The sequence below is a fragment of the Pygoscelis adeliae genome, unplaced genomic scaffold, assembly GCF_000699105.1.
Source record: "Pygoscelis adeliae isolate BGI_AS28 unplaced genomic scaffold, ASM69910v1 Scaffold206, whole genome shotgun sequence".
Lineage (NCBI taxonomy): Eukaryota > Metazoa > Chordata > Aves > Sphenisciformes > Spheniscidae > Pygoscelis > Pygoscelis adeliae.
In genome coordinates this window covers 1,251,223-1,271,024 of record NW_008825052.1, presented here as the reverse complement: position 1 = coordinate 1,271,024, position 19,802 = coordinate 1,251,223, and the positions used below count along the sequence as shown (strand labels likewise).

At 38.4% G+C, this 19,802-nt stretch overlaps 1 protein-coding gene across 1 annotated transcript in view; it reads left to right on the top strand.

The window, feature by feature from the left end:
- Positions 1 to 19,802, top strand: part of CDK19 (cyclin-dependent kinase 19) — a 122,385-nt gene that overhangs the window by 89,319 nt on the left and 13,264 nt on the right. The window contains exons 7-9 of the mRNA XM_009326433.1: positions 14,981 to 15,124; positions 15,388 to 15,457; positions 16,663 to 16,735. Coding sequence (XP_009324708.1) covers positions 14,981 to 15,124; positions 15,388 to 15,457; positions 16,663 to 16,735 — 287 coding nt within the window. The remainder of the gene's footprint in view (positions 1 to 14,980; positions 15,125 to 15,387; positions 15,458 to 16,662; positions 16,736 to 19,802) is intronic.

Below are 19,802 nucleotides of genomic sequence, written 5' to 3'. Positions count from 1 at the left end.
TAGAGTTAATTTCCTTCCTGGTAGCTGGTACAGTGCTGTGTTTTGGATTTAGGGTGAGAACAATGTTGATAACACACCCATGTTTTAGTTGCTGCTAGGTAGTGTTTATACTAGTCAAGGACTTTCCAGCTTCCCATGCTCTACGGACTGAGAAGGCTGGGGGTGCACAAGAAGCTGGGAGGGGGCGCAGCCAGGACAGCTGACCCAAACTGGCCAAAGGGATGTTCCATACCGTGTGACATCATGCTCAGTATATAAAGCTGGGGGAAGAAGAAGGAAGGGGGGGACGTTTGGAGTGGTGGCGTTTGTCTTCCCAAGTAACCGTTACACGTGGTGGAGCCCTGCTTTCCTGGAGATGGCTGAACACCTGCCTGCCCATGGGAAGTAGTGAATGAATTCCTTGTTTTGCTTTGCTTGCATGCGCGGCTTTTGCTTTACCTATTAAACTGTTTTTATCTCAACCCACAAGTTTTCTCACTTTTACCCTTCCGATTCTCTCCCCCATCCCACTCTGGGGGAGTGAGTGAGCGGCTGCGTGATGCTCAGTTGCCAACTGAGGTTAAACCATGACAGTGGCACAATGCCATGTTGTCTGAAGCAGACTCTTAGGGCCTGCTTTGCATCTGCCTCCTTGCAAACTGGGATTGCTAACTTCTAAAGTCTCTGTTTACTGCACCCTGTTGTGCGTGAAAACAGTTACTAGAAGTATTTAAAGAAAATACCAACAGGGTTACCTTAACCACCTGTAAATTAGATGCTTAAACTGCCCTGACTATGTCGATTTTGTGAAACACGGATGTGAGTAGACCAGATTACTGAGTGCGTGGTACTGGGAAGTTACCTTAACTGACAGTTGCCTATTTTTGATAGATAGCATATTGTTTGCAGATTTAGGTGAGTGATATGTATCATTATCTCAGGATATCTCTTTGAAGGATGAATTAGTATAATGCCGTTGTTTTTTTAATTATGTCATAAATTACTTGGTTCTTGCCCTGAGGGATCTGTAGTCTGTACTAAAACACAGACAAGGAGTCCCTGTGAAACTTTAGAGGATGATGATGCTTCAGAAAGATCTGGTTTCGCTAGTAGTTTATTATTTCTGAGGCTTTTATTTCTTGTATCAGATCCACACCAGTGAATCCCCAGGAGGGGTGTGAATGGGTCATGTAGTACCTGGTGTGCAACGTGAGTGCTGAGAGCACTCAAAGCAGTTTGGGCAGCAAAGTAAAAAAATATGGAAATGAAAACAAGGAAAGTTGCAAGGTGAGATTTGTTGGCTGACTGAAGGATTAGAGGAGCATGTGACTGAAGAGAAGAGAAAAGAATAAGGGTACCGGAGGTGATCTATGTGCGGCTTTAAGGCAAAGGGAAGAAGTGGGTTACAAAATGACAGCGGTGATGTTCATGCAGTTTATGAGTCCAGACTTGTATTTTGCTTCTAGCATTATGTGCACTTAAAAAAAGGCAATCTTAATGAGCCAAGCATGCTAGCGAGAGTTTAACTTGAATGCTAATGTTTTTGGCAAAGGACGCAACTCTTAAAGCTCTCTCTTGAATCTCTGTGCAAGAAATATAATTTTAACATCTCTTAATATTACATAATTCTCAGGAGCCCTAATGTATCACTCTTAGTAATAACTCATAAATTATATAAGATTCTCATTTAACTGCTCTTCAGTTGGAAATAATAATTTAGAAGAAAAGTGATTAGATATAGCAATTTATGAAAAAGGAAATGACAGGCTATTTGGTATAGCTGCTTATTTTCTGTAGCTATTTTCTTATGCCTTTTATATAATATATAATTTTGTATAATTGGTAAATATCAGTAAAATCAGGCTAAAAGCAATGTCATACCAGCTTTGGTCTATTCTCTTCCAATTTTATCATTGTGAGAAATATTTTTGTTTGAATTTACTAGGAACGCATTGTCAGCAGTTCTCTACTGCAACAGACTGAACATTGTCCAATAGTTGCTACATAGTTCAGATGATTGCTTAGGATTTTACTGGCTTAGTCTTGATTTTACTCTAAATATATTTTCTGTATTCTGTATCTAATACTCTCTTATCTTAGCTTCACATATAATGTTAATTAGCAATGTTTTTGTAATATCCTGGACACTGTCTACTATAGTGTCCAATTTGTTTTTGTTCTTATAACAAAGCCTTTAGGTATGCTTGCTTGCATGTAAATAATTCTCATACATGATCAAAGAATGAAATTAGAATTTGACTTTTGTCTCATTCAGGATTTTTGTCTTTGTTTTCTGGACCTGATCTTAGTTACATTTTTTGGGTTTAACTTTGGGTAAAAATTGGACTAAATACAGTCTGTTTAGAAAGAACTATGTATTACACAAAATTATATAGAAGCATATTTCATTATTTTAGAGGTAGTCTTTCAGTGACATTTTCCCCTTTATTTAATTTGTTCCTTCATAGTAATGAAATATTCTACTTTTCATTTATTTACTTGCAGAACAAGTAGTTGTTCATCACGTATATAACATCATGTTTTAAGGAGATACAGGAGTCAGGAAAATACTGTTGCTGAAAAACAGAAATAGCTTTTGCTTTCTGCATGTTAAAAGGATAGTAAAAAGCCCATGTTAGGGTTTCATGGGGAATAATATTTAGTTTCCTGAACTGTGAACGTTTATAATCTAAGCCCTACTTGTTAATAAAGTTTCCTATATAATCTGCTACCATAGTTACAAGTAACTAATTTACCAGATGAATACAAATTGGGAAAATGGTGCTGTAGAAGCCAAAGGTCACTTGCTGTTCTGTTACCACAATATAATTCCGTACTAAATTTATTGTAGCCTGTGGAAGCTGGTCTGCATTTCCAGCACCATTATTTAAAAGCAGAATCTGTTCCCATGTGTTCATCAGATCCTAATACTCTAGCAAAGAAGTAAAATATGCAAATAAAAGTAACTTGAACAAGCTTCAGGTGAAACCAAGTAACTGAAAATGTAAAATGCTTGCAATCATGGAAACGTTAATAAAATTACTGAACTTTTGGAAAGTCTCCAGCACAACAGAAAATGCCTTTATACTTCAAATACTAAAGAAACAAGGTTGAAGTTAAGAGGCAAGGTACAGTGCTCCTTTCATTGATGGGCAAAGACTGCCCATAATTTTAAGGAAAGTAAAGGAAATTACTGTGGCAAAATGAAGGAAAAGGTAAGCTGGCTTTCAGCTTGAAAGGAGACATTAATCAGATTTTTTTTTCACTCTGGGAACATCAAAATAGAAAAGAATGTTTTAGTAAGTAAAGTAAGTAGTAAGAACTCTTTTTCATCATAGGTTTTTAAGGAAGCATGTGGCAGTCTCTACTGTGATTCATTCTGGGCTGTCTTGTAGCGTAATGTCAAGGAAATAGCATAATTAAGACTTGTTTTTTATCAAGTTGCAGCTTGTACAGTTAGCAGTGCTATCAAACAAGAACATGTTATCTTACCTCTCTTTACCACTTGCCTTAATTAAAGAAATAGTATATTTGATAAACGGCATCAGATGGCTTAGAGTATTTTAGATGGTTTGGATTTTGTTGGCAAAACAGGTCTTTAGAGTGATCATTCAACCACCCCGTAAGCAAGGCTAAAACACTGTCCTGCACTGAAAAGGGATGGGATTATTTATTGTGGAAAAAAAAAAAATCTGAGAACCCGAGAAATCTCTATTGCTCAGTTACGTTTCCTCATTTGTCTAGATTGTAAGTCAGCAGGACTGTAGAAATGGCCATGTGGCAACTGCATTTACCAGCCCGAACAAGATTTAGGTATAGAGAAACTGTAATTTAAAGCTTAGGCAGTGCACAGTCACCTCATTCTATTTCCAGACTAACATATGGTTATGGAAGCTGGAAATGTGTGAAAGGTATAAGCAGATATCAAAATGCCTTTGAAAGCAAATGTCACAGGAAAATATTAGGTGTATCAAAGGGAATGAATTTATAACGAATGCTGGGATCTGTTAGAGTTTCAACAACTCCATTCTACTTTATGCAGGAAAAAAGAAGAGGGAAGTATCTGGGGTGTATTATGTAGGATTTAGGATGGAAATATGTGCATATGTGTTCCATATTGCCTATGCAGCAAGTCCCACACGTTCCGAGTGCATCAGATGTCCTTACTGTGTGCGCACAGATTGTTGGCACGCTGGCCGGGCTGTGGGGCCTCTGGAAATCTTGGACTGATGCCTAAAGCTCTTCTGGTCTCTTGTTCTGGGAGGGTTGCGGGGAAGGAGGAAAAATAAGACCTATCTGGAAAATCTGGTAAACCAGACGTTACAAATGGGGCCAAGCAGAAGACTAAAGTCCTTAAGAAAAATGCACAGGGGAGGTTCCCCACCTGTGGTCTGTGGAGCCATGGGAGTATAGGGACTGCTTTTAAATATCTATGAGAGATAGTTAAGAAAAAGCAAATCTATAGTCAGTCAGCTTCTGTTTGCTGCATAGGGATCCACATTCCTGTTTGTTAGAGTTTTTGAGGGGAAGGGGTTGTGGAAAACTAGAAAAGAAAAGTAGAGAAGTTTGGAAAAATATTCTTTTATGCACCCTGAAAAGAAAAACTCGGGCTACACCAGGAGGGGAGCCTTGTTCATGCCCTGGGCAATGTTATATGACATGGGAAGTAGTTGGATTCAGATGATATTTTGTGGTAAACTTATTTTGGCATGTGGTAAACTTTCTTCATTTTGATTATCACAGTTGTTCTCACGCTTTTACTGAGAGGCAAAGTATTTTAATACCAAAGATTAATTGTTGCTCTCTTATCTAGTTATTGCAGGTACTGGATGATTTACTGCTGTTTTTTCCTCTTGCTTGACAGTGATCTCTAAAATACTATACATGTTTCTTCTTTAAAAAAAAAAAAAAAAAGCATTTACTACACTCCACAATGTTATCACTGCAATCGCCTAAGAAAATTAAGGTTTTAAAAAGGATTGTTAGGTCACTTAAATAGAACATTTTAAAACAACATTTATTAGTATTTTGGGAAACTTGAGATGCTGACAGCAGCTCAAGGAGTATCGTCCACAGGATTGTTATACACTTTAAAACATTAACTGTTTTGAGATCTAGCATACTAGTTCCTGCCTTCTTCTAACTGCTCTGTTGCTCTTGGTTCTCAAATATGTTGATGTCTAGAAATTACCTAGTAAAGCTGACGACCATTGTCAACTCTGAAGAGTCTGAGAAGTGTGTTGGAGCGTGTACTAGCTTAATACTCAGGAGAATGAGAACAGTGCAGTGGGTCAGACCTGCCTCTGCTGTTGTAAAACCAATGGAGGTACTCTAATGTGGGGCAGACAGTAAAGTTTGATCTCTTAGAATAGTAAACTGGGTCTCAGGAGACTTGGATTTAAATAATGATTCAGTCCCAAGTGTTTTATGTAGCTTACAGCATGTCATTTAATCCATCCTGTGTGGTGTTTCATAATGAAACACTGTAAGGTGGGGATGCTACTTAATGGTATTGTCCTGAAGATAAAATCAGTTAATGATAATAGGGAGCTCCAGTACAAGTGTGTTATGAATTATTTTCATTAACTCAGTGAATGGATTAATTTGTCTGAGAACCTGGGATGTCACTTAGCATCTGCAGTTAGCTTGAGAAATATACACATTCTGGACATTAAGAAAAGGAAAACAAAACCACTGAATCTTCAATCACAATTAGAATCTGCTGATTGTCCTGATTTAGACTGCTCTGTAAATTAACCTGTAAACTTCCACTCATGGTCACCCAATACTTCTTCATATGTTCATGATTCTCTCCTCTTGCAAAACATATGAAGGGAAGAACCAGGTGCTTTTGCCTTTTTATTCAACATTTTGGCAGATTTGCTATTGCATGATGATTACTATGACTTAACTGTACATGGATTATGGTAGAGCAGGAAAAAAAACATAAAAATACTCAGAAGGCAGAATATCCTCTATAGTAATAGCTTTGTGATTAAAAGCCACTTCGAACAAGAGGTGCCTTCAAAAATCCATCTATGCTTAGCCCCATGTACATCAAAAATCATCAGCGGGCCAAAAAACCCTCCTTGACGGTAATAGTCTCAGTTCCATGTCTTTCTCCTTCTAATTATTTTTCCCTCCGAGCACCAGTTTCGTGTTCTTCCCAACTGTTAATAGCTATAGGGCCTCTTACATGAGCAAGCTTTTCCTTCCCTAATATCTCACTGACTTTGCCCTTTACCAGGCAGATGAGCTTTGCAGCAGCATTTTTGATTCTCTAACCTCCCTGAGCAACCTACGCTGTGAGCTCAGTTAAAAAAAAGATTTAGGGAAGTAAGGCAGGAGGACTTCTTGCAATGCCTGTCATAGCCCAGAGCAAACAATGGATCCTAATATGGAAATGGAACATGAATGATGACATGAGAAAGCAAGACTCAGCATTTGGAGAAGGTTAGGAGATGCATTTTGCGCACTTTCTTGTCATAGTTAATTCCATTCTGTATGTGTTAGTTGGGATATATTGTGATTCTTTGGGATATACTGCAAATACATTGTTCCTTTTATATATGAGCGGGTGAATGGTTGAACTTGCATCTTAAAGATGTTTGATTTGGCTTTATTTTTTAAGGCTTCCTTTACAAAGCAATGGACTAAAGGCTGATTTCATTTTCTTAAATGAAACGTGAGGTTGCCATTTAAAGACCCAAAAGGTGATCCATTATAAAACCTGGTTCCATAAACGCTTTACCCTAGCTAACTAGTGCAGTAATGAAGGCTTTTAGTGTGCTCTATTTACTACCATATCTAAAATGTTCACTCACAAAAGTTGGTTTTGGTTGAAAACCCAAGTACCTACTATCATAACAAGGTGCATACTTCCGGTGCAGAGGAATTTTTTTAGCTAATCCATCAATTTGATCTTCAGGCACAATTATTTCAGCAATATCAACTGAAGCTTTCAGCACTAAAGCACTGATTCAGTAGAATAACTTGTTCTCAAGACAGGTGGGATTGCTTCACAAGTAGACTTCTTGGCAATAGCTGTGACTGACAGCAGAATTACATTTCACAGCAGTTTATTTCATTGCCTATCCAAGAGATTTGCTTATAATTATGTAGGAGATATTCTCAGTGCCTTATTAGAAATAGCTGTAAGGCTGAACCCCTTAGTAACAGAAATGTTAAGATGTTGTAAAGTACTCTGTTTAGAAGGGCAAATAAACCCCTCTGTGCTAAGAGGCAAGATTTCTTCATGTGCATTCCTCTCTGTTGACTGAAATAAGGTAGGCATCAAAAGCTTTAGTAACTCCCAGAAAAGACTGTCATGGCTTGTGAATTGGAACAGGCCAGGAAAGTATTCTTCACACATGTTCCTTGTTATAACTTAATCTACCAGATAGCATGCCTTTTGCTCACCTTATGTTAGCTCTGAAGGTGTTGACGTGTTGGACCTAGTAAAAACTTGTAATAGTTAATGACACAAGCCAAGTGAGAGCACACAACAGATTATAAACTCGTTGTCCCTCTTCATTTAGCATGGAGTTAACCTCCAAAGAGCTCTGTTGTGTACAGAAAAGCTGTTTTGTTGAAAGATTCTGCATTTAATTTGGGAAAAAAAAGTTGTATTTCCCTTTCAGAGAATATGTACTGCTCACTTCTCATTTGCTACAGTTCAGAAGAGCACAGAAAATAGCAACAATTCTCTAATATGCTGTGCTATTTGTACGATATAGATTGTATATTGGACACTTACTTGCAGTGATGGAATGAGATGGGAGAAAAAATGGAGGAGGAGGGAGGAAATTAATGATAAAACACCATAATTAATAATCAGGAGTTCCTGGCTTTCCGGTCCTATGATCAGATGATACTGTCAATCACTTTTTTCATATGATAAAGTGACAATGCAAAGCTGTGTATGTTCCCTGAAAAGCTTTGTAAGTACTATTTTACCAAACAGCAGCATATGTTGCCTGTTCTTAATTCTTTCATCATTACAGGAAGAAATGGTAACGATTTCTGTATTAGACTTGCCTAATACTTTGCAGTATAAAAGGCACTTGTGGCCTTTGCAGTGAGAAGCTTTCATACTGCCTTTACTTGCTGCAGTTGTTTGATATTTGGTAGGGGGAAGTATCTCTGAGGCTACAAAGCTGCCTTTTGTGTCACCCATTACATTCCTTGTGCTTTTGATGAGTTGTCACTGAAAGAACATTTTTCTTTTTACTTTTGTTTCCGTGAAAAGCTTTGGCAGCCTGCCAGAGTACCTCTTGGACCCTCTGAGGTATAAGCAGTGCTGTTGCTGGAACAAAAGTAGCAGTACGTTCTTTACTACATCTCGGGGTTACTGGAGTTGGCATAAAAATAATATCCCTCTGCCGCCTCTTGACACATATGAAGGCTCAGGATTAGGGAGAAAAGAAGGCTGTAACCACACTTTCCTTGCCAGGACTCAGCGCTTGTCCCAGTGACCTAATTCCCTGCCCTGAAGCGACATCACCTGAGGCTGGAGCCCACCCCGGTTTCTGGAAGAACTGAGAGGAGAAAGAAGATGGAACCATCACTCTATTCTGCATTCATGCAACCATTACTCTATTCTGTCTCTCAAGGATGTTAGCCTGCTCTATTGCTAGCTAATGTAGTTAATCTGTAGTTTACACAGTAGTAGTCTTGGAGACACAACTGAAGAGTTGAAGAATTGCTGATGAAAATGTTGTATATAGATTTGGGGGTGTGGGGTGTGGAGAGCATTTGGGAAGACAGGCACTGAAAATTCTTACAAAGGCGGTATAATGTTGGTAAAAGTTTAATTCTCGTGCTCTATGGCACAATTGTTGATAAGACTGCATTTTCCCTGCCTTGAGGATTCCTGTCTTCTTCAGTACATAGGCTGCACAAGGAAAATACAAGGTTGCATATAGAACCATAAACCTGGAATTTCCGAATTTTTGCATGTGAAGTTTTGTAAATTAAAGATTTAAGTTCTTTAACAGGGTTTCTTTGTTTGCAATCGTATTTTTGCTGCATGAGAGGACTACTTAGGGCCTCTGGTCCTATTGCCACTCCCCATATTAAATCTATTGTACCTGTGTTGTCAAGCTTACCACAGTAGTTTAAGTGTAAGTTGCAAGCTAGATTATGTGTCTAATGCACAGCAGAAGGCTGAAATCATATGATTCAGGATCTTCATTTAATGCTGATATACTGAGGAATAGAAATTTATGTGGGAAAATAAATATTTTGACAAGCTAAAATAACTCTGTTTAGAGAGAATGAGAAATCCTGGCCCACTAAAGCCTGTAGAAAATTGCAGTTGATTTCAGTGTCAGAATTTCAGTCAAGATGCTTCAAAATTTTTAAGGTGTAGTAATTGAAATTAATTAAATTCTTAGTACAAACATGAGAAAAGGGCAGCTTAGTTTAAAAGGCTAGGGTGGAGGCATACAGGTAAAAAAAAAAGTGTGAGGATAATAGATTTCATGACTGATTGGAATTAATACGGTTTTGCCTTTAAAAGTTTTGAATTATCTTGACTCTACGTCATGGCACAGGAGATTACACGCTCCTGAAATAAAACATTGCTCTCAGAGGCACGTTTGGCTGGCTGTGAGCATCCTTCAGATTACTGAGAGGTATTTTTTCTGTCTGCAGAACATTCATCTTTGGCTTTACACTATAAACTTCTGTTCTTCAGTCAAGTTCTGTTGAGGTGCTGTTTGTTAAAGATCAGTAAACATTGCCTAACTTACCAATGAGTGATAGGAAATTTCTGACCCTTAGCCCACTGACATGATTTTTTGCTTCCCCTTGAAAAGACTGTCACATGTAAATGTTTGACCCCATTCTCAGTTCTTCATAGAAAGTGTCAAATTTAAAAGGCTAGTAACCACTTCTTCCATGACCTTCTGTTTTGCTGACTACACACTTCATTTAAACTTTAGAAATTGAGACCTTAAGGTATGAAAGGGAAGACCTTTCCCTTGTGTCTGTCTGTGATAGCAGACATAGGAATGTTCTAGTCACCTTATCGGGACAAAGAAATGAGAAATTCCCATTTAAAGGTGTATTATTATTTTAAATCTAATTTCTAGGTATTTAAATCCAATGTAAAAATTAATAAACTCTTTTCCTATAGTGTCTCTATGCTCCTAGGTCACAGGGTGTAAAGATTCCAGATAAGCTTAGAATCTGCTGCTGTGCTCAGCATAAGAGAGGCAAGATTTTCTTATAAAGAGGTTTTACCTTTTCATTAGACCAACTGATATTTATTTGAAAAAATTAGACGTGTTTGCTTGTGCGGCCACCTTTCGGGTTTCGAGTATGTTGGTGTATTTGTTGTCCTTGCCTTGATTTGCACCAGGGGAGGTTTAGATTGGGTATTAGGAAAAATTTCTTCACCGAGAGGGTTGTCAAGCATTGGAGCAGGCTGCCCAGGGAAGTGGTGGAGTCACCATCCCTGGAGGTATTCAAAAGATGTGTAGATGTGGCGTTTAGGGACATGGTTTAGTGGTGGACTTGGCAGTGCTAGGTTAACAGTTGGTCTCGATGATTTTAAAGGTCTCTTCCAACCTAAATGATCCTATGATTCTATGATGTGAAAGATTTGGTGAATCTTACATAGACATTGTAGCTCTTCATAGGTGACCTGGATTGCCTTGTTTGGGCTAAGGCCGTGCTAACTAGCTTTTGGTTACCCTGGTTGTTGCATTAGCCCTTGGTGGATGTAGAGAAGTTGTATTCTGGTGTCCATCCACCGTTTGCTTCCTTTACCAGCATCCAGATGTGTCCTAGATTCTAGACTTCGTGTTCAAACCAAAACAAAAAAAAGCAGGTTGGTTGAAGCTGCTAGACCAAACTCACTAATGATGAATTCCACAGATTGATTGCAGCTAAATAGGTGTTTTCCCATTCTTAAATTACTTTAACAGAATTTTATTAAAGAATTGTATGAGGCTAAGAGCTTGTTTATGTATTTCTTTTCTTGGATATAGTTAAGAAGCGTAAAGTATTTCATCTTGGACTCTGTCCTGTCTTCGATGAAACATTGTAGTTAATATGCATGGGAAAAGATGTTTTGTTTTGAGAGTCAGGGCTATTGCTCAATAAATTGTCTTATTGTCTTAAATTGTCATAATATTCTTAAAGAATGTTTCCAAAATATTGGAACAAATACAGAAATGAGATTATTGTGCCATAGAAAGGAAAGAATATATGAGCATTTGTCTGCTTAATCAGCCCTATCAATAAAACAACTATGTCAGCATCCTTTTGTACGTGCTCCTTGGGTACGGCACTAGAGTGGGACGTGCAGGATTTTCTCAGCTTTAGTAGCTGATCTATAAAGCTATTAGTCACAGGTTTTAAAACTGGGACATGGGCAGCCATACAAATATTCTAATAATCTGTGCACCCAGGCATATATATGGGTCTGTTTACCAACCACAAGTGACCATCTTTAAAAGGCTATTTTTTCCTTTTACAAAAATATTGTATAGTACTTGAGTAATATTGTTACAGGGAAGGATATTTCACTGTGAATAGGTTTGAATGGGACCTTAGCAAGCTGTTCGGTGAGGAGTCTAGGGAAAGGGAGTATGCTACAAGGCATTCACTTTCCAGTGTCAGGGAGCAAAACTGGCTTGCATTCAGGTTCAGTGTAAACTTGGGGAAAGTGGGGAGTGTGGAAGTCTCAGAGGGCAAAGGGAAAAACAAAACAAAAAAAAACAACCCCACCAACAGGAAAACAAACAGTAAAAACCTTTTACCACAGATCATTCCTGAAACCTAATGATAGTAGAAGAAAGTGTAGGAAACAGAACCATCCTTGTAGGAATGGTTGTATATTTATTAGGATCCTCCTGGGACATCAGATGGGAAAACATTTAGTATCCGATGCAACCTTGTAGGACCTATATGGCCCTGTCTTCAGTGGTTCTGGTACATAACAAGTTAAAATGGATACTGTCTGTAGTTTGCCTCTTATTTTTGGTGGTGGCTTTTAAACAGAAATTTGGTTTATAATGAAATTGTTATACAACATAACAAGAAGTTTCTCTTGTGCTAGAGGCAGATGTGCACTAGATTAATAATGTGCTGTAGTTGAAAAATACTGCTTATGCGTGTTAAGCTTTGCCCCTGTAAACGCCCACTTCTGAGGGGTAGTGCTTCTTATTTGGAATTGATTTGGAATAGATGTAATAATCATTAATCTTTTTTAGGGACCACAAACTGAAAACATATGAAATGGCACTGGATAGGGAAATTGCTAATTATTGACACATTTTTCCATAGTTAGAGCTGAAGTTTGTATTTGGTTGACTAATATGAACAATGTAGGAGATACCTATTAGGACTGCTTGTATTGATGAAGCTTTTAAACTTGCCAGAATTTAACAAGGAGTTCCTGCTAGAAAGGTGCCACGTGGTAAATAATTACTGTAAATTATGAATGTTATTTAAAAAAAAAAAAGGGGGACTAGCTGAACTTGGCAGAACTGTGAGAATGGTTTCAATATGTGCCAAGGATGTGTTCGAGATCAGGTTACATAAAAGAACAAAACAAGGAAGACCCTGACCTGCTTGAGCTGCTTGGCTATAAGGCCTTTTCCAGCTGTTTAATCTTCACTTACGGAAATTAAAGCTTCAGGTTTTCTGTACTAAGTATTTTGGGTTATTTTATGTTAGTTCTTTGAAGCTGAAGAGTATCTGGCAAGAGACCTAAAGGGTTGAAACCCAGCACTATGAACTACTACAGACTATAATGACTGATCAGAGCTAAATTGTTCTCATGCTTCACTTGTCCAGTAATGTCATCCCATAGAAAATACAACACCAGCTTGGGAGTTACCAGTGTTTATTCAGATGTAACTTCCAGTTGGTACAACGTCTGTCTTTCTGAATTCTCAAAGGGTTTAAAATGTGCTCTCTGCATTAATCATGGAGTCAGGAAGTGGGAATGCATTGCCACAGTGGCTCTGCTCTCACACTGTTCAGCTGATGAAGGAAGAACGGAGTTTTGAAGTTTGCTGTGTCACATCAGGGAGATTTCCCAGTTCAGCTTTGCTGTCAACAAGAATACTAGATTTTTTTTCTTTAAAAGGAAAAGCTCAGTCTGGATAGAGCAGTAATGAATAGAATAATGAGCAGTGGCCCAGCCTCTCCCTCACTATGTGATGGACAGCGAGCACTGCAGAAAGCCATGGAAACCAAGAGGGTTGCAACTCCTTTGGCCTCTAGATAAACCATCTCCAGAAGGATTTTCTATCTAGTATAAAAATGAGTGAACAGATACTGTTAAACGAAGATGCTATTCTTCAAACAGTGAGTAATTTCCGTTCTGGAGTAGATAACTTATGCCTGCTACCCAGGCAGGAGTTGTGATTAATATGCTGCATTAGCTGCTTGAGCAGGTAAAATCTTAAGCGCTAAAGATCTTGTTTTCATGCAGATAAGGCTAAGAAGAAAATCAAAGGAAGATAAAACCCTGAGAAAGTGATGTAATGCACAGAGAAAGTTATACCCTGACAAAACTGTAAAGTCTGAATGAAATGTTATCAATCTTTCCTGTAAAGGAAGTAGAGAGAAAGGCTTATAAATTGGGACACCCCAAGCTCCATACCTGTAATGGTGATGGAAACGGAACTGACCTGTTTAGGCAAAGAGAGTGTGATGGCTCTTTTTTCATTCCCTACATAAAGAGAGCAGTGCTTTTTTCTTTCCTCAAGAGACCATGTGTCTCACAAACAGCAGGGCCAAACACCACCATTGGCAGCAGGTGGGGTTTTGAGTCTCAGATTAGTTGCAACAAACAAGACTTCTCTTGGTGTTCTCTTTAGTCTGAATCTAATAAACCAAACTCCAGTTAGGTAATTTTTTTATTTCTTAGACCTATAAATTAAGGGTAAATTGTTTTCTATATTTATGCTATTAAATTTGATAAAATCCAAAAGGTTTCCCAGGGCCATCTAGTTTAACCTCAACTACTAAGCAAGTCTCAACACTCTTGTATTCAGCAATATACGCTCATTATTCATCTGATCTCAACATCTTTTTCCAGAGTTATATCCCAGACACGTATTTGTCAATGTAGCAAATCCATTTCTGTTCTGCTAGAACCTTCTTCTCGCTGACAAATTCACACTTTCATTTTAAGATGCATAGTAAAGCATTCAGGTCATACAGAACACTAAGATGGGTGGTGATAGTAGTAACTAGAATGAATACATGTAATCTAGAAATTTCTTCTCCTGTAAATGAAACTAATGTTCTTGTCCACAATAGATTTAATTTTGAAAAGCATATTAATGAGAAATTTATGAAACAAAGGTTGTCATTTTCTCTCATTAAAACTTCAGTATATCACGCTGTTTTCTGTATGTACATGAGATGTAGATGAGACAGTTCCAGTATTGTTCCAGTGGGAGTCAGCTGTCAAGTAGGATTTTTTTTTTTAAAGTTTGGTAATCACTCTTCTACCCTTGATTAAAATTAGGATTTTGTTTCTCCATTTTAACTACCTTGCACTATTTGGCTAAACATATGAGTTATTAGTCTTTTCCTTCATAGTATTTATTCGGTTATCAATTATCTGTTTGGAATTGTTCTGAAATATGTGATAGAACTTTTATTTCAATGTGTCTTTATTGGGGATTTATGGTTTGGTTTTGATGGTCAGTTGAATGCCCTTTAAGCTATGTTGTCAGCAAATATTGTGTAGGTTTCTGCCATAACTCTGAATACGTTCAGTGCTGGAATGCCAGTGTACAACTTGAAACAGAATTTGGAGACTCTAATTTTGATTGAAAAAAACCCTGTATCTCCAGATTTTACCCTTTTTAATGTATTATATTAATGCATTATTTTTAAAGTACTGTATGTAATTACACTGTGAGGCATTTTGTCTTACTGTGATTATACAGGTTGTTGAGAAATTGTGCAGAAACAAAAAAGAGTGATGAAATACAGTAAACTTGCATGAATTATCCTCCTTCTTTCTTAGATATTTGGGCAATTGGCTGCATATTTGCTGAACTATTGACTTCAGAACCTATATTTCACTGTCGTCAGGAGGACATCAAAACAAGTAATCCTTTTCATCACGATCAGCTAGATCGCATTTTCAGTGTAATGGGATTCCCTGCAGGTAATTTATTTTCATTAAAGCATCAGACATAATGCTACTGAGTTGATTTTTTTTTTTTTCCTAAAGGAAATGACTAGTTGTTTGTATAGGTACAAAGAAGCTGTTGGTTTGATGGATTTGGAAATGCTGACAATTATGGAACAATAGCATTGGCCAACAAACAGAAAGTCAAACACCTGCTGTAGTTATTTCTTCTCATGTATTACTTAACCTACACTTTCAGAATTGTAAATGCTTCTCCTTTTCCCCCCCCACCACCAAAGATAAAGATTGGGAAGACATAAGGAAGATGCCAGAATATCCAACTCTTCAGAAGGATTTTAGGAGAACAACGTAAGTGATGATAACGCAACAACAGTTCAGTGAATGTAACAGGCAGAAATTGGCTCCTTTCCTCTGACTTTTTGGGGAGGCAATTTTGGACTGTTTGAGTTCTAACACTGTGACAGCTGTCCTTTTTGAACTAGCTGTTTTGCTTGAATGGTGTTCCCTCCCTCAGCTGCTTGTTGAAAGCATCAACTGAGTGGTCTCCTCATTTCTCTAGAAGGGGCCGTCATAAGTGCCATTTAATCTATGGCAGGCACAGATGAATGAGCTTGCTTAAACCACTTGTATTAGCTGTTCAAGGTAACCTCATTCATTTTGTGTGAGAAAGACTACGGAAGCACCTCCCTGGTCCTTTTGACCAGCAGATATGTGGAGACAGTAAAGTAGTGGACAGAAACTTCTATGGAAGGTAACGTGTTCAATAGGTTGTGATGCAAAGCCTATCTGGAATATGACAATATTCCACTTTTAGTGTTTCCGGGTGCTTTGGCTAAATTAGTCAAGTGGTGGTGATAGATCAGAGCGTGTAAGGAGCAGCACAGACTCTGTTGTAAGGCAGAGGACATGGATTCAGGAGTTTTGGATTCTGTTGCCAGCTCTGCTGTGGATTCGTTACGCTGGCTTTAGACAAGATATGAAGCTTACCTGTGCACAAAGCTTCTTTCTTTTGAAAACGGCTATAGATAACCTCTGGATTTGTAGATTAAAGGCAAGGCACAGGTCATACATATTTGGGGCATTTTTGAACTTGGGAACTGTAAGGGCTGTATGGTTTGCTGCAGGCTGGGGTGAGGGAGGCAGAATGGTAAACTAACTGTTCTGCCAAATTGCAACTGGAAACAATAGCTTAGCTGTTGCGCTGTTACGAACTGCTGTACACTTTCTGTGGCAGAGTTGCTTTAGAAAACTAGAGTATAAACTTCAAGTTGAGTTTCTCTGTCATATGCCCATGTAAACAGCTTATCCATGCACTATAAAAGTTGCATGTTCCATGGAAATAATCTGTACACCGTTGATACTACTCCTGTTAGTGAAAAGCACACTTTATGTGTGCAACTGCTAGATAAATATCTGACATGTTTTCTGGTAGCAGTTCTTTTTACAGCTTACTTATTAAGGGCTGGTAAATGTTTTTGTGATCACTTGGTACAGTTCCATATTCTTAATACTGTATTATTTCAGAAGTGTCTTTGTTTAACTGTATTTTTCAGATATGCCAATAGTAGCCTCATAAAATACATGGAGAAACACAAAGTCAAGCCTGACAGCAAAGTTTTTCTTTTGGTAGGTATAACTTGAAAATCATTGTGATGATAGGAATGAAATGCATTTCTAATGGTAATATCTGTTCTTCTATCTCATTCTAATGAACACCGACATTAATGAAAGCTATTTATCACTCACTGGCCATTTTTGAGCATATACGTTCATGCTGAGGGTGTGCTTAAGCTGCTGGTATTGAAGATCTGAAAGTCTTATCTAATTAAGATCTGCAAGGCACTTGTATACCCAGCCTTACCCTTAGGTCTGCTGCGCAAATAGGATAGTGAGTATTATATATCCCTTGATTCCGTGTTGTTTCAGAGAGCTAAAGAGCTCCCAAGAGCTAAAGAGTTTTGTGAAGAAAGGGAAGAGGAAAGGAGAAATTTAATTATTTCCTGTAGTAATTTTCTTTTTGGTTTTTCTTTTTCTTTCCTCTGATAATAGTCCACCTCTGCTCTGTGGGTGATTCCAAACAATATCCCTAAACATGTATTTGCTGGTTACCTAGTTGAGTCATTCATTGTAGGTGAATACAGGGTTGCTCTGCCTAATACAGCATCATTTCTGGATGCCTCTGTGATGACTTAGTGCTGTCTAAATTTAGGAATAAAGTTCAAAGTGACTTTGCTAGTTCTGTGAACAGGGAGTCTCTGTAATGAGGCTGTTAGTGCAGCTTGAGTTCTAGTGGTTTGTTTTCATCACTAGTTACAGGTTCAGCATAGCAGTGTTCTCTCTAGGTCCTGGCAAAGATTTGCCCTTTGACTTGTTAGTAGCTGTTGGATGATGACACAAATAGCTGTGGAAACAGAATGGGTTGGTCCCAAGTAGGTGGAAGGGAAGCATTCACATAAGGAGTGTGAGACTTCAAGAAAAAATAAATAAAACTTCTTAAACTCAACTTACTGAGCACACATTGGAATGATCTGGAGGAAGAGTCTAACTGAAAAGACGACAATTATAAGAGACATCGTTAGTTAGTACCTGAATTTTCCTGTTTTCCTACTAAAGATCGAAGCCACCAGAAAGCCTGGTGGAAAGGCAAAGAAGCAAATGGGTTGCTGTCAGCTTATATGGTTAATTCATCAAAGCTATGAACACTAAGCTGAGAGTCATCTTGGGTGGGTAGGCTACTTTTCCAGGGGGAAATATTAAGCAGATCTCTAAAGAACACACAACTAACCATAGGGTGACAAAACGTATATACATGTTTTGTCACCCTATGACGTATTATAGATGTATATGTGTGTGTGTGTGTATATATATAAAAAAAACAAAGGAACTTTTCATGATGGAGAAGTAGTGAGACAAGGTTATTACAGGGTGACTGAACAAATAGATAGGTGTCTATCTATGTCTTCCCTATATAATTGTGAGAATGAGTACTGAGATATCCAAAAGTCTAAGGGCTCTTTCTGAACATCATGAAGAAGACAGTTCACTTAGCAAGGTAGGTTCTTTTAGTGAAATTTCTCTCACTGTTTGTAATCAGGGATGAATAAGGGTGGTTTAGTGATCACAGAGATGGAGGTTGATCCTCCATGTGATTTGAGATCAGATGACTGATCTCAAATAGGTCAGTCTCCCAGAACTCTGCATAAGAATGCCCAGGAACATGGGCAACCTTCTTGATACCTCATTCCTGCACTGAGGAAGTCCATATACCCAAATTGCCACAGCCGTGCTACAGCAAAGAGGCTCAGTACCTGCCTTATCTCGTGAAAGATCCTAAAAACCAGCAGATCTTGAAGGAAAGGTGTGCATTGCTCTCTCAAATCAAGAGATTAGAAATATGTCTGCTAATGAGCTTGGAGGTACATGTATTCTGAAGCAGACTCCCTAAAACTCCTTGTTCATATCCAAGGTAGTTATGTTATTTTTTTGGGGTAACCTCCATCTTGCAAGGTGACCTCTGAAGACATCTACTTTGTAACCTTCATTGGTCAAGACTTCGTGCTATGAGTACAGAAAGTGTGGTGCATAGAGAAAATATGGCATTGAGTAGGCCAGTGTAGGATAGCAAGTGACTCTTGACAAAGAGGAGGATATTGTGCCACTCTGCTGATTGACACTGAATATTAATATCTACATGAAGAGCAGAATGTTTTCCATCCAGGAAGAGGCATCTGTTCTTGCTGTCTTGGAAAACTTGCAAGCGTAATATTTATAGCTGTTGTGTCAGGCCAGTAGAGCCTGACAGCGAGCAATCTTGAGAGTTGCTGAGAAGTATGACACTGTTGATGAAGTCCAGTCTCACAGGCTTTCTGTAGTGAGTTAGCAGCTGCTACCCTGAAAGCAAATTGTCTCCAGCCATTTTTTATTCACTTTCCTAGGAGCAACAGAAGCTACAGAAAACCAGACTTTGTCAGAGAAAGTTGGTTCACTGTAGCATCACTAATAGGCAGGATATCTCACTTGGAGTGATATTGTGTGTGGAATGGGCAAACTGATTATATTCTTTGAGGCGCAGGGGGATTACTAAGGGAATGAGCAGATCATTAAAAGGTCCAAGATATCTTTAGAACTTCTGCTTTGGCCTTATCTTTGAATGACAAAGAATACAGGTCATGTTTGGAGGCAGCTTGTGATGAGGGTGCTATATGGCAGAAAGCTGGAGGAGCTTTCTCTTGAGTAGTACCGCAGCAACCAGTTCTGAGGAAGGAGTCCACGGGGCAGAAGCTGATGTCCTGCACTCATCTGTCAATGACCACATCTGATACCAAAGACCAGGAGTCGCCTTATACAGAATATGAATATTTTGTCCCAGTGGTCACTGTGGAGGAACTGGGGAGAAGAAATTTGCATCACCTGTAATGGTGTCATAAGCCACTAAAACTAACAAAAATTTTACACATAGGGAGAGGTGGTGATGTGAAATAAAGATGCTGAATACCAAAACTGTTGTCTGTATTCATTGTATCACGTGAGGTCACTGTGTAGAGAGCCAACAGCACATTACAGGTTGGATTTGTTAAGATACGCAGGAAACGTAGGGTGTTAAGAGTTATCTGACAACACAAAACACAGTAAATAAATGTGCCATGCAAACTCTCCAGGTGTGTGCAATGCAGGACCATCTTGAGGTGTATTT